This window comes from Polyodon spathula, chromosome 17 (assembly GCF_017654505.1).
Source record: "Polyodon spathula isolate WHYD16114869_AA chromosome 17, ASM1765450v1, whole genome shotgun sequence".
Taxonomy (NCBI): domain Eukaryota; kingdom Metazoa; phylum Chordata; class Actinopteri; order Acipenseriformes; family Polyodontidae; genus Polyodon; species Polyodon spathula.
Window position 1 is genome coordinate 10491648 of NC_054550.1, and position 16274 is coordinate 10507921.

The 16274-nt window shown below is 36.4% G+C and overlaps 1 protein-coding gene across 4 annotated transcripts in view; it reads right to left on the reverse strand.

The window, feature by feature from the left end:
- LOC121329608 (potassium voltage-gated channel subfamily KQT member 1-like) overlaps positions 1 to 16274 on the reverse strand; it is a 340345-nt gene that overhangs the window by 293964 nt on the left and 30107 nt on the right. For all 4 annotated transcript variants that reach the window (XM_041275273.1, XM_041275275.1, XM_041275274.1 and 1 more), the window contains exon 3: positions 16069 to 16159. In XM_041275273.1, coding sequence (XP_041131207.1) covers positions 16069 to 16159 — 91 coding nt within the window. The remainder of the gene's footprint in view (positions 1 to 16068; positions 16160 to 16274) is intronic.

The following is a 16274-nucleotide window of genomic DNA, read 5'->3' on the forward strand; positions in this document are numbered from 1 at the left end:
GAAGCAGAGTAGTTTTTTTAAGGATAAAAAGAAAAAGGAATAAAAAGAATAACATAATAAATTGATTAAGCCATCTCAGAGTCGGCCTAATAGTGGCTAGTGTAAACGGTGTATAAAAAAAATAGACTTCTAGTTGAAAGCAAAGTTCCAAATAACAAAACAACAACAATAGTATTAAATAACAACTTCAATGTTGTTTTTTTTTTGTTGTACTTTTTAAAAGCCGCTTTAAAATGAGTGGCACTATAATCAACAGTCACGTCCCCATTGGAACCTATTAGCAGTAGCTAATCTTATAATTTCACCGAGAGTGTAAATCTTGCACTCTGAATGTCAATGACAAGTTCTATATAAACAGATTTAGTATGTTAATATCAGGTTTTGTTGATTTTTTATTTATATTTAATTCTATTTAATATATAGTCTCATTATATATGTTAATAAGTGTCCAGAGGCTACCTTGAATTATGTTGAGAGTGTACATTCCCTTGCACTCTTTGTATGTCAGGCCTGACAAAATAAAGATGATTAGAGGCAGCTACCGAACATAAACAAAACATTAAATTCCAGGGTAGCACTTGACTATCAGTTTTATCCAAGCTTTAGACCACTCTGCCTTACACACAGAAAACTATTCTGTACTTAACGGTAAGGGATTATCAAGCCTTCTGCATCAAAACGCTAAACGTTGGATTAAGGGCCCTTTTAAAGGCCTAAGATACTAAAGGTTAATTACTGAGATTACTACTCCTCTGTGTGCATTTCTATATACAGGAATTTAGATGTTTCAGCAACTATGACACACATATTCTTTGAACTTAAGTCTGTGCCGTTCCCAAAGCTTGCTTTTGCACCACCGTTCCTCAGTGAAATTGCATCAACTCTGTAACATATGCTGTTAAATCAACAGTACGTCATCTCTTTTCATGTGTAGTCATGAATCATAAAGCTAAACAATGCAAAGAATCAAAACAGCAGGGTGTTTATAATACTGTACCGCCAATCTCTTCTACAAACGGAGAGCTCTGGTCAAAATATTCAAATAAGCGAGAATTTTTTTGGGGGGGAGGGTAAGACTGTGTGTTGTCATGTACTTTTCTTTTAAGAGTGAGACTGTTAAAACTGACACCAAACAAGTATTTAAAATCAACGAGTCTCAATCTGAATTACATGTCTGTGTAGATTGTGCAAGGCTTAACCTTTATACATGTTTTGTTGTTTTTTTTTTTTTCAAGATTATGTTTAAATGTGTTAAGTAAAATTTGAAATAATGTTTTGCTTTTCACAATTGTAGTATAATGTCTATACTTTGCATAAAGTTTGTTAGTGAATATAAAAAATACATAGAAATGACTTGTTCTCATAATACACTTAAAGAAATGACCCCACAGCCCATAGTAAGCACAGTGAGAAACAAGTACATGTGGCAGACTTTCATTACTTTTTGATATTTGTGAATGGAAGGTTTCCAATGTGTGATTGTTGCCTACATCCGCTGTATGATACCTTACTAAACTCTTCCCTGCTTATATTTCTATATGCTGTATATAAGATTGTAATGGTCTACATTGTAAGGGGTTTAAGAAATTACAAAGTTCCTTTAGATATATACATAAGCAACATCCCTGCCTAAGATTGGGCAGGGAGAAAGAGGAACAAATCTAAATGGGCAAAAGTGTCCTAGATGGACACTGCGATACTTCCAATGGCACTTAATCAACATTGTGTGTGTGTGTGTGTGTGTGTGTGTGTGTGTGTGTGTGTGTGCCAGTGTGTGTGGATACAGGCCGGGGCACTGCAGGGGTGGCTCGTCTAGTGGCTGGTGTGTGGCTAGCCAAAGACCTAAGGGCAGCAGGGCTGCAGACACACAGATGGGAAATGGGTGAGAAGGAACCCGTGAAGGTTGCCCTGAAATCTGACATGTCGTCTGGTACCTGCAAGGTTCCACCAGTACAGTTTATAAAAACAGGCGTTGACTCCAAGGTTGTGTCCTTGTTTGTTATTTTGCATCATCAGTGCTGATGCTCATGTAAAAATTATAGTAAAGTGCAAAAGACTCCTTAATTTTCTCCATTGGTTTGCCGTGTAACATAGATTTGGAGGTTGAATAGTAAATACCAAGCAGTCATATAAATACTGCCAGCTAGAGCTTGAAACCTCAGTGTGACCTCGGTAGAATCCAGCTCTGGTTACGATGCAGCTCCCAAGATATTATTTGAAGTTTTTTACCATCAGAATTTTTGTTTAAAAAAATCTTAGCACAGAAAAATATGTTTTGTAAATATAACCTGGAGGTATTGGAGCTAAAAAGCTAAAAACAACATGACAGCTAAAAGGAAAACTATTTTTTCATCCACAAATAAGCATGTGTTTTGTAGGGGTTTTTTTTGTTTTGTTTTTGCTGTAATTACTGTCCTGTTTGTATTAGTAAAGCAGGCAGTAGACACACAGTCGGAGGCTCTGCTCTTCATTCCGACTGGAGGGGGGGGGGGACAAAATAAGTTCAAGGCCAAGGCCAGACAGTAAGCAAGTCACCCCCATGCTGGCATCAGAACTATCCTGGCTCACAGCACATTATTGAGGCCATTAAACCAGCCTGTCTCCCACTTAAGGCCAGACTCAATAGAAAAGGAACAGTCATTAGTGCATTAGTACATTCTGTACAGTTTTTTTATCTGAAGTTAAAGAACAGCATAGACATACTCAAATTGATACCACTGCATGGCATATAAAAACCTTTGCAGAAAACAAAGTAGTTTAAATCTTAGTGACGAAAACAATTTTTACAATATGGAGCTTGCATGTTGTTTCTCTATAGAACTTGTCAGTATTATAGATACAGTGGTCTAATATGATTTTCACCTGCAGGCCACTGCACAATTCAGCACAACAAGCAGACTATTTGAGAAAGACTCTGGACTGATTGACAGAGGGCATTCTGGTTATGAATAACTGTCCCTCATCCTTCAAAGGCACTAAATTCACACACACACACACTATTTCGACAGAATACAAAAATGACTGCTGAACCTCTGAAAATGATTCAGTACCATGTCAAACAGCTTCCAGCTCTAGCAAACAGGAGCTGCCCGCTGCTGCATCACGACATTAACTGTGAATCAAACTTAAAATCAATCCGTGCAGGTGCCTGCTTTTCCATTTTAACTTGCCTTAATGAAAGCACAGTTCACATCTATTGGACAACAAATACTAAACAAAAATACGATAGGTCCAAATTAATTTTATTATCCACCAAAACCAGCCAATCAATACTTTGCACCGACAAAAGCAACCAGTCCTGTACCCGCAACTGCCGAACCAGCCAATCACAGACCTGACAGTAGGGCCGGCGCTCAGCATCTTTCAACCTATAGCAAACCAAGACATGGATAATTCAGTAATACTGCTCTATTTAGATATCTGATAAAGTATAAGAAACTCTTAACAAGTAAAAAGTTACTTCTTTAATAAATTATGTATGTGATCCTTTATGAACATTTTTGGGACTATTTTCTTAAAAGCCTCTCAGCAGAAGGGTACCTGATGAATCATGACACGTTCAAGGTAAATCTAGGTTTTAAAGTGTTATTTTAATGAAAACAACATTTTAAAACTTTCAGCCTACTGCTTGTGATGCGTAACTCCAGTCGTGGTCAACTACCACACCACAGAGCCTTCATTGACGGGCACTATCGCTTACATAGGATACCAACTTCTAAATAAAACAATGAGACAGGAAAGCAAAGTTCATTAACATTTTTAAGAGATGCTTCTCCCAGTATCTACAGATATTCAACTCTGTTGCAGATAACACTCCCTAGTAAGTGTTATCAAACCAGTCAGTGTGAAAGAGGGCTGGTTGAGCATGATTCCCTGCGCCATCTACCGGGTAGGGTCTATGTGCTCTGTCTTTTCAGCTGCAGCTGACAATCGGGTAGATTTAATAGCAGTTTCTGCCAATTGTCATCATGTTCTCCCCTGAATAAACATGGATAGTGGGGAACGTGATCCTTTTTTTTTTTTTTCTAACAAAAGAACTTGAGACCTAAAATCTCTGGTCTAAATTGCGCATCAGCTGTTAATCTCTATATTGCACATTTGTTAAGATGGTCATATCAGTTGCACAATTCGTTCACTTGGGGAAACCACTGTGGTTTTACTTTGATAGAGACTATGCAGCGCTACCTTTTATTTGGCCAAAATTAAAATGGAAATTAGATACATCTGATCCTAAAGATAACACTCATCTTGACAAATGCAGCTTAAATCCTTTTTATTTTCTCAACTATCTAAGACTTGAATTACCAATACCCGAAATGCCATTTTGGTAGCTTTCTCTGCATTTTAATATAGGAATGGTATATATGAATGTAAACAAATAACAAAAAAGAAAGGTTTCTGGTTTAATAATATAATCTAATTATTGTGGATCATTGCATTTATTTAGGTTTGCCAGATGGGTTCAAACTAGTGCTGGGCACATATTTAAACAAACACTGCTTGAAACGTATTCGGTGTCAAGAATGACCTTGTTTGTATTAATTTATAAAACAAAACGTATAAATTACTCTATCAAAATGATACATTGCGTGAATGATGTCTGAAATAAATAACACATTCTATTATGATTATCTTCATGGTTTATTAGGCAATTTGATGGGTTTTTCTTAATCCTAAGAATTAGTTTTTTTTGTGTTTTTTTTTTTTTTTACTGGAATATGGTATGAATGAAAAAATTAAATCCAGTTATTCGAAATTAAATTTGTTTAGAAATATTTGAACATATAAAAACCAACGTTCATACGAGCACTAAAACAAAAAAATAGAGGGAAATTATCCATTATAATAATCCAATCCCTTGCCTCAACTAACCCACAGAGGTGTTAGCCCATTATGAGACACACCAGGGTTCACCACTGAGTAGTGAAAGTGCTGTAAAGCTAATAAGTGAAACAGTGTGTCCACGTGCAATAGTGTAATGGAAGTTTGTCACTTCCGTGCTGCTCTTGACACTTCCACTTCCTCATGCAACAGCTAGCTCCTGCTGATGAACAGTCACTGCCACCACCTTCCCTTTCTAGGCATTGCGGCACAATCCTGCACTGCTGTAAGGGCTGCATAAATCCCTTTGCAAACTGTCAGGGACCATTTTTCCAGCTAAATTTGACTTATTTAACTATTTTTTTGTTGAGAAATCCTTAAACAATGCTAAAGCCTCCGCCAAAACACCACACCCCAAAATCAACCAAATCGTACATATTACCCTAGCCAGGAATGCATCACACATGTACAACCCTGTATTATGAACCTTGCCAGCATGTTATTTTTACAATATTATACACACCCTATCATTTCACTGGTGTACTGTATAGTTTTGGAATTCTTTAAAAAAAAACTGCCTCGAATTTAACATGTGTATTCAACATGAGCAGTCTGCACTGCATGAGTGACACTCACAGCTCTCAGAGGTAGTAAAATAGCCAATCAAATGACGCACAGGATCAGTTTCCTCACTTACATGTGTAACAGCAAAGCTCAAGTAATTTTGATTAGGGTAGTGAAACATAGGCTTGTTTAAACTATTTATTTTACTTTTTGTAAAATATAAAATCAGTTGCCAAAACTGGAGATGTCATGGAAGCGAAAGGTGTAACACAAGGTTCCAAAACCGTTGGAACAGAATGATTTTTTTTCACTGAATTTGACAGCAATATCCGATTTGCAGTGCAACAGTTGCACTTCTGAAATATTTGTAACATAGAAAGGCACTATGACATGCTGCACAAAGAGACGTATTCTGAGTTTACTGGAAAGTGCTGATAGTCACAAAGACGAAAGAAGCTCAACAAAAGGTTTTTCTAAAAATGAGGAGAACAAATGAAAGTGCTGTGGAAGCCTGTTTTTGTTGTTAGCAAATAGACTGCATGTGCTGCCAAACCTTTTTCAGATGGTGAATTTGTTAAAAAGGTGCATGCTTAAAAACAGCTGATTTAGTATGCCCTGAAAAAAGAGAACATTTTTCCAATTTCAGCCTGTCTCGTAAAACGGTTGCTGGGCGTATTACCGAAATGGCAGGTAATATTAACTTTAACGTTGTTGAACACCACAACCACAGGAAAGGATTTATTTATTTTTTAACTTCAAGAAACCATTGAAAGTGCAGAATTACCTTGGAAGAAACAAACTGGGATTACAACAGATGGTGCACCATATACTACCTGAGCTAAAGAGTGAATTGGCTGGAAAAAAATGAAAGAAATGTGGAAGTAAATTTTCTTACACTACATTTCAGTATCAACAGGCATTACATGGAAAAGTTGCAGAATTACAACACATAATGAGCATTGTCCACAGCAGGGGTTTGCAACATCGACAGTTTTGTGCCTTGTTAAATGAGTTGGAATCGGAGAATGATGATTTACTGTATTTTACCCATGTACGATGGCTGAGTCGTGGGGAAGTGCTGAAGAAGTTAATTCACTTGCGTCAAATAATACAGGACTTCCCCTACGGCTACTGGATTCTTGTTGACCTCACAGAGCAAATGAACATTTTAAACACGAAACTCAAAGGGCCAAAGCAGATCGCAGCACTAATGGATGTTTTCAGAGCTTTCAAAGCAAAGCTGAATTTATGGCAGCAACATGTGTCAAACCGAAGTGTTGTTCACTTCACTGCGTGCCTAGAGATTCACAAAGACTAATTTGATAATGAAGACTACAAGCGCTGCAGTTAAAAACTTGCAAACCTGATAAATTAATGCGATTGTCGATTTCAAGACTTCCACTTACTCATTTATTACACTTTTGTTTTTTATCTTTTCACATTAGTATTTCTCATTGACATCAATCACACTGGAAGGGCAGGACAATCTGATAAGTGAATTGATGATCTATTAACTTTGTCTTGGGTTTGTGTAGAGGTGTTGACTGCAGTTGTAGAATGCCTGCAAGTTGCAACCTTGGGCTGTGTACATTCGGTCCATTCGTTTTTCCTTTTATAAAAGAAAATTGGAAAACAGGAAAACAACTGTTTTTTGTTTTAGCTTTGTGAACATAGAAATAAAATCGAAAAAACACAACGTCGCTTTCCAATTTTGGAACGTGATTTTTGGGTTGTTTCACCATCAGATTTGTGTAGGGTGTTAAGAATGTTACATAAATGTCATTCTTTATGCATTTATTTTTTGTTGCCAAACTATATGCCCTGCATCCCAGTGACCCTCTAAAACATAAACTGATTTGTTTGTATACACAGTAGTTGTAATTTGGTCACCTGAAGACCTGGGGCTCGTCTGTATATCATACTATACAGCGTTTCTATATAACATTGCTCACACAGATTGCAGATGATAACTGACAGAAAGACCTAAAGAACTTACAATCTCGCAATACGAGCCCCTGGTTATTGTCTGAACAAAAAAATTCTCATTGAGCTCAAATGAGTTATGTTATGGGCTAGTAATGCTGGAAAAAGGGGCGGGACTACTGGTATACAAGCTTGGTTCCTGTTCCAGGAAGTCCGTTGCTTCTCTATGCAGTTGTGGGATTTCTAGTCCTTGTAACTGTTTTATTTATTTATTTATTTATTATTTTATTTAAAATTAAATGTTCACCTATTTAGCAATCTGTTTTTGAGGATAATTTGAATGGTTTCTGGAGCTGCCAGTTCTCAATTCTACACTGACTCTAACCAGCAGACCAGTTAGTAGATAATCAAACTCACCAGCTACAGTGTCCCACCCTTCCAGTATGATTGACGCTCAGAAAAATACTAGAGTGAAAAGATTATGACAAAATGAAATAAATAAATAAATGCAATGTATTAAGATTTGTATTTATTTATTAATTAATTTTGGCACAAATCATCCTCCATAGCTATAAACACGAGCAGCACGGCTTTGTTTCTTCTCAGTCTGCACGGTGTGTTACTCTGCGCAAAGACAGAAAACATTTAAGCTGTTTAACTATTAAAATAAAATGCACATGTCTAATTATCTTTGTCTAATTTTAAATGAAAGATTATGAATACTCTTATTTGTTTAACTTTGTTCTTTTCACAGTTTTAATCTGCCTTTATTTTGTCCCTTTTTATCCCGAGGCTGCTGCCTTCAGCAGTGCTTTAACTTAAGTTCAGCAATATATTGCTGTGTTCTGCAATTTTTCTTTGTTTTTTTTTCTGTTAATTTACCGACCACTAAACAAACCATTACAAATTAGTCAATAATCGAATTTGGTATGTCATATAAACATAATTTAAATATCATAATAAATATATTATTTAAAATAAAAATAAAAAAATTTAGAACAACTATGGGCGCAGTTCGAAAAAAAAAAAAGATCCCCAAAAATTAATAATAATAAACAAAATTACTGTTTTTTTTTTTTATTGTTGCTGATCAGTCTTTTATTAGGTCTATATAAATTAATTTATTATCTGCTTGTTCCTGGAGGAAAGAAAATAAATAAAAAAATACTAAATTGCTATTTTTGTTTTGTTTTGTTTTTTTCCTTTGGCCTTAATTGTGACTTCCATTTAAGGTTTTATTTTTTTTTCCTGTTCTTGGTCTTTGAACTTGGGATTGATTTAGGATCCACAAATTAAATTTAAAGAAATACCCATTTCAATTTCCTAGTACATTCGGTGTGTTTAATGTATTTGTCTTATTTCAACATCTCACTTTTTGTAATATTTTCTTTTAATTCATGAAAACCGAACGATTAAATGCTTTAGTCATGTTATCAACTGAAAAAGACATGATGCCTGACATTGCTGACTTTAATAATAAAGTACTGTAATCAAAAAATGTGCCACGATAAGATATCGCAGAGCAAACTTTCTGTATCGCTTCCAACAAGAAACAGATCCACTGGACAGTGCTTCTACCACTGAGGTTGGCCCCCTGGACCCCACCCCCGCACCTGCATCTGCATCTGAGGTGTGAACACCCAAACATTTTGGCCACTAGCAGCCACTGAGTGGGGGTAATGTGTTTTGTGTAAAGTACTATATTTGCGTATACTGGCCTATATACAATTTCTATAGACATTTTCAGGTACATTACTTTTTTTAAAATTTTTTGCTGCTACCATTGCTGCCAGATGAGTTTGACACCCCTGCACATACATATTTGTACCCTTTCCTGCCTGTACTTTTCCACAAAATCACAAATCATCATTTGTCAAATCCATATCATATACAAGCAGTGAATTACCATTTTGTACCATAAAAGCTTTATTGAAAATCTGTTCAGGGGTTTACTGGCTGTTAAGATTAGGCTACCGCTTAGCTCAGGTAGCTGTAGTAGTCCTATTTAAATGCCTAATAGGCTACATCACCTCCAGCCGTCATTTGAAAAAAATTCAAATTAGTATCCTCGGAAATGAGGATGCTAAATAGGTAGGCATTTAACTAATTTAACAGAAAAAACAGAAAAAGGACTGCAAATTAAATAAGAACGGTAATAGTATTTTATATTCTCCAAGAAATACACATTTTTAATATTCTTATTAATTAGTCATTTAGCAGACGCTTTTATCCAAAGTGATTTACACTAGGGAGTGAACTATGCATCACAACTGCTGCTGCAGTCACTTACAATTGGACCTTGGTTTTACACCTCATCCCGAAAGCGGAGCACATGGAGGTAAGTGACTGGCTCTGGGGCACATACAGCGAGTCAGTGGCTGAGCTGAGCTGGGATTGAACGGAGAACCTCTGGTAACGAGCCCCTTTCTCTAACCACTGGACCACTAAGCCTGTCATATTCTCATTTTCAAGTGAAATACGTGAGACATCTTAATTTGGCTTCACAACTGATTCCAGTACAGTACAAATATGGCAACATTATATCGAGAGATTCCTTCTCTATTAATAACATGTTTTGTAACCTCTGGAAAATCCTCATGATCAGCTTGTTCACATATGGTTCCCAATTCATAAAGGCATCTTTATCTAGATCTATCTACTGAATAGCCAGCCTCTCAGATTTCCACCCATACAACCTTTATATGGGGTAAGAACCATAGGTTGAAATGGCATGCAATATCATCTTCAACCTACCTTGAACCAAAGCACTGTAGCTTGGAAAACATCTGAGATATGCTGTACATGCAAATGGAAAAATCTATTGTTTATCATTCAAACTGTTCCTAAACGTTTCAATTTCAAAGTAAAATGTCTTTTGTCCAAGTACTGGAGGAGTTATCCAATAACAGCACAAACCCCCTCCCCACTCCCAGGCTCGAGACTAACAGAGAGGTCATGAAGCTGCATTCGATTATTCATGGAAAATGGAAAACAGCTACCAGACTTCTCATGGACATGTCTGTGTTTTGGCTATTGTCCAAGTCATTAACTGATGACAAGGCTCTCCTACAGGAAATATGCAGAGCTCAGGTGTGATTCAAGTGGATACCAGGTCGTCATGATATCTGCAATGTTAAAACTACCAATCTTTCTACACATGAACAAATCCACTTTTGTCTGTTGCGTTCTGGTTTTCTTCTTGAAAATCTCACGTCACTGTTGAAACATATAATTCACCCTGTATTATAGTGAATTAATAGCGAGACACTGGCACCACTGTATGGCACTCTGGCCGGGTAAAAAGCTGTCACCATGGGCTAAGGGATTAAGGCACAAGCAATGGAAGGGAGGATTCCACAGCCCCCCCCAGGCATCAGGGCCAGTAGGGAGGTATGCACCACTAGACCCCCCTACTCCACACTCTCCAGTCAGCCTCATTGTATTTACTGTACATGGCTCAGTCATGTGTAAATCCCTCGAGTCCCGCAGTGTGACAACACTGAGGAATGATTGGTTATTCAGTTACACTGCCACTGCCTGCTCAATCCTTTTACCACACTGCCATCAGCCACTTTAAGCTATTTTAGCAGCCGACAGCCTGCGACAGCTGGCAAACCCTAACGTGTCTCTGGTGGTTCGTCACAGGGAATCACTGGAGAGGGGAACAAGAACTAGGGGGAGGGGTAATAAGCTCCTTGTCCCGGCTGCCTCTCTCATCCCTCTGGGAACCCTCCCCCTTCTCCCTAGAAAACTATTGGAGATCTATATGATAAAGATAACTCAATAATGTCTATAAGAAAGTTCATCCAGAACTACTAAACACGAGATGAAGCTACATTTAAAATACTAAAAGAAACTAAATTGACAAAGATTGACTGGAATGCCTTTTTCAAACACATTAAATGAAGACACTGAAAAAAGATCTAGTTTGTCATTGAATTTTTAGCATTTAGATCTATTGAAAGCTACTAACATTACACTGAAGACATTTGTCTAAATTACTTAACTTCTTATGGTTTCGCAAAGTTGTATATTTAATAGAACAGCTATCTGCAGCAGTACAAGATCAATGTAAACTATATGAAATAGGTTGTTTGTTATATGGCTATTGACTACAACTTACAGAAAAGTTGAGTTGCGTTCCCTCCATTCCATGTTTTTTAAAACCTTCCTTTATCTATTTTACACCTTCAACAATTACAGCACCACCCTCTCTGTTGAAAAAAGCAGAGAAAAAATATCCAATAGCTTATTTCTATGTTGTTTTTGCCATGAGAACATTTACTAAGGTAATTGGGATAATTAATATTGTAATTAACAGTACATTTCACAGTAATAACTTTTAATAACAATTGTAGATTGTATTATACATATTACAATGCCACCTTGCAAATAAGTTGTATAATATCATAAAATATTAATATAATGTTATAAAAAACAACAAGTTTGAGACACACAAAAGTAACAGTAAGATAATGAAAGATACACTGAACATGAATACTATTTATAATAACCTATTATATATTTGAACTATTGTCATGTACTAATATAAAATCTTCCTATAGGTGTTTCCAAACATTTGTTTATTGTTTTCATTGTTCAACTAAAAGGTTCTGAATAACTACAAACTGCTTGAATCCACAAAGCACAGTGTACTGGATATAATATGTTTATGGAAGCATTATTCAGAGGGGGGGTCAAATTTGCCCATGAAGGTTTAAAATCCAATCTCTATGTAAAAAGTGCTTGTGTTTGTTTTTTTGACAGATTGATGTAAAGAAGTGGGTGTTCCTGACACAGTAAGAGCTGTGATACTACACCACACAACAAAAGAGCATGAAATAGTTTGCAGTTCAATATAGGAACAGAGTAGTAGTGTATATTTCTATACTTGCTGTATATACTTACTACATAAGGTATATTACATGCAGCTGAACATAGGAATTAACGTGAGTATAGTCTAGTTTGTCATCGATATTAGATATTATATATATATATATATATTATATATATATATATATATATATAGACACACACACACACACACACACACACACACACACACACACCTTGGTAATTCTTTATAGTTTGAGGTTCCCTGGGCTCATATTAAGTAAGGTTTAGCTGTAAATAGAAATATAAAACTACATTCTCTTGTAGCTAATCAAAACATACCCTGGGCCAACTGCAGAATTTGCACTGCTACTTTTTCTATATTTGTAATGTTAATACACAAATACACTGTTCTGTTTTGGAAGTTGCTCTACAGCCAAAATTCATTTCCAGTGTAAAACCATCCAAACTAAATCGTGTCGCTTTAATGCAGGATAACAGGATCTCAAAAAAGGGAGTACAAGAGAAACACCACTCCTCATATAAATCAGGGACACCAAGGTATTTAAAGCAAGGGTCTGTCAGGTAAATGGATACTAAATGGACATGTCTGTGCATGTATTAGTCTGTCCCAATACATGCTGGTTAGTAGTCTCTTGTCTGAGTCTCTGGCTTCATTAGCAGTGCAGTGTATCTCTTCCACCAGAACTCCAGGCTGCTTCAGGCTCTTGTTATCTCAGCTGCAACATTACACTAAAACAATAGGACCCAGCTGGAGGGGTCAGATGTAAAAACAAGAGCCGAACAAATCCCACCAAAGTCCTCTCAGGATACAGCTTGAGCGGCACATGGGTTCAATACTTAATGATCAAGTCCCTTGACATTTGGGAGCAACATAAAAGGGGACACCTGTCACAGCCAGTACTTATCCTGATGAAGCCAATAGAGGAGCAACACTACCCCAAAACAAGACTTGCTACTGTATCCATTGTCTGCAGATTAACTTGTGATCTCTAAATCTTTTAATTACAAATTCACAGCATAAATCTATGCAGCCGCGGACTCTGCAAAGACATCAGACTGTGCCTTCTGTACACTGTGGCCTTTTAGACAACATGTGGCAATTAATACCAATGTATTCTTTAATCCTTTAAAGGTATTTATTTTCCCTTTTCAATCCTGCTAAGATTGATTTCTTGATCTTTTGTTTTCGGCGCGTGATTTTAGGATTTTTCTAATCAATTTATTAATGTGAACAGCCGGCCACTTGCCATAGCATCCATAACTGGCTATGTTTGAGAATACAAATCTGTTAATTATAACACTGATTTATAGTGGTTTCTTTCGTACACAGTAAACCTGTATTGAAATGGTCCTATTGAGGTATAAAAACATCTAAGACCTGATAAGCACATGTCATTTATGTTGTCCTGTAAACCATAGTCTGAAATGACCTATAATCCGAACACTACTATTTTAATTGAATGCATGCGTCCTATAGCTGAAGAAATCAAACTTCAAATTTCAGAAAAATCGTAAAGTATCTAAAACATTTAAAGCACCCCAGTATTTGTACTCACATCACTATAACTAATTTTTGATATTGCAAAAACAAACAAGAAAAAAAAAGTCCAGGCAAGACAATTGTAGTATGGTACCAATTATGACAAGCACACCAAACTCTTCTGAAAGGGTGCCATCTGGCATCATAACAAGGGTCTACTACTAAATTGAAAGACAAAAGAAATCATCCCCTTTTTCCTTAGTTTACATTTTTGTTACGCTTTACAAGACTACAACAGAACTTGTCATTCATAACCTCCTGCTGCTGCAAGTAAAGGCACGCTGGTTTAGTTGAGACAAACTACCACAGTAATGTGCAAATGTTGTAAACCGTCATTCTTACCACTGAACATTTGAAAACATATTTCTACAATGTATTTTTCTTTATCAAATGTTAAAAATGTGACTATATCAGTCGGTGCATTTCAATGTTATGTCCTTATCCTGTATGTGACCTAACCTGCTACAAATTCCCTAAAAGAACAAGTAATACCCAACCAAAATAGGAGGTCCTTCGTAGGCAGCTTGGCAAGCAATAGGACTCTTTCACAAGATACATGCTGCCACCTTTTGGTAGAGAACAATACTACATTAACATTTTACTCAAACCTGTGCTGCCAGCTTGGACATGGGCACAACACAGGGTCATCTTACACAAAAATATGCAGTACAATATTCAAGCTGATCCCAGTCTTGATATTTGATAGTACTCTTTGCATAAGACTACCGTTTATTTGGATTAACTCTCAATTTGGTTGGATTTTAATTAACTGAAACAGTGCTGCTGTTACTGCAGTATTAGAAGTGGAGGTTTTAAGTCCCATCAACGAGAGGAGGTGTAACCTACAGACTCTTAAGAAGATTATTATTTGTATTCTTGTCAGAATCATCTCAAAAAGATACATACATGCTGGGGTAAGAAATTATTTATCATTAATACAAAAAATATGAAGTTTGCAATGACTTTCAATAGACTTCAAGGACAAGTTGTATATGGTGGAAGCAAGGACATCGAAAACGTCTGTGTGTTTTAGACAGTCAATGTTTTTATTGAGCCAAAAACTGCTGAAGTGGTATCATAGTGTTGTTGCTATTGTTTAGTCAGCTTTAGTAAACTAATCTTGTGTGTGTGTGTGTGTGTGTGTGTGTGTGTGTGTGTGTGTGTGTCTTTATTTATTTTTTTGTATTGCTCTTTAAAAAAATTCCTGTTAATGATTACGGCTCTTTTGCCCAAAAGGTTTGGACAGCTCTGAGCAGAGTAATAATGTGTAACCAACCAGCACCACCTGGTGGTTAAGGAAATTCCTTGCCAAACATTCTGTGCCATTAATGTTCCTGGAAACACCTGGGAAGAATTACACTAAAATACCAAAGGCATATAGTATCTGTCTTTGTAATTTTACCATATGTATATGGATGCAAAAAAAGCTGAAAATTGTTTAATGATCTGCAAACTTAATTTAAATAATCAAATTAATCAAAATTGGCTTGATTAATGATAATTTTGCTGACATTAAGGCTAGGTAAGACATCTGATTAAGATATGGTTATCACTTCAAGGAATAGTATTTTCATACAATTAATTCAATCAAAAAGCATCGAAAGTTCCTCATTCATTATGCAGCAACAGCACAAATATCATCACGATATACTATAAACACTGCAAAAAAGAAAGAAAAGGGAGGAACTATTGATAGGACAACTAATAACAGATAATCCCTTTAGATTAAACAGAACACCACTATACCACAAAATATTTCCCATTTAAGGTACCCAGGCATACAGTTCTCTCCTATTCCCTCCCCTGTAGCTTCTACAGCAAGAGGTCCTTCACACGTTACCACTGGACTCCCTGTGATGTAAAGTATGTGAATCACAACTCATTTCAACATTGAGAAAGACAATTAGTTTCTTTTCATATTTCTAAATTTACCATTATTGAGTGTTTTATAATTATGCCATTTATTTTCTCCCAGAAGCTTCACGCATTGACTGGCTTTTGAGTACCAATCACTGCTTTTTCTATGAAAGACGCGACTTCAGTGTCAACTTAAGTTCCATTATCGACCGATTCTTCACTAACAGCATCAAATAAATTCCCTCTGAAAAATCAAATCCACCTTTACCAAAATGTGTGCAGGTTTCAATGACAATGACAGACCTAGAAAATAATGATAACACATGTACTGTATGTTTAGAGGACAGAATGTTGCCGTTTAATGAAATAATCCAGTAGCAGGACTGTCCCTTGTTTTTTTTCTCCTGTATAGACAGTTTCATGGAATTCTGTGGTGTGTTACTTTTGCTGATCTGTACAGATGAACCTGAACATGTTTAATTCATGAAGAAAATTATGTTACATACCATCCAGAACAGAGTTCCCTGTGCAAAAGCTGTGTATTGATCTATGGTCGACAAGACACTGAAGATGAGGCAAATGAGCACTATGAGAAATCTGTGAGGGGAAAAAACAAAAGGACATTAAGACTTCCAGAACACAGAATAATAATCTCTCCTGGACAGACGTGGTAGTGCATGCAAAAAAAGAAATCTCTTAAAATCAAAATAGA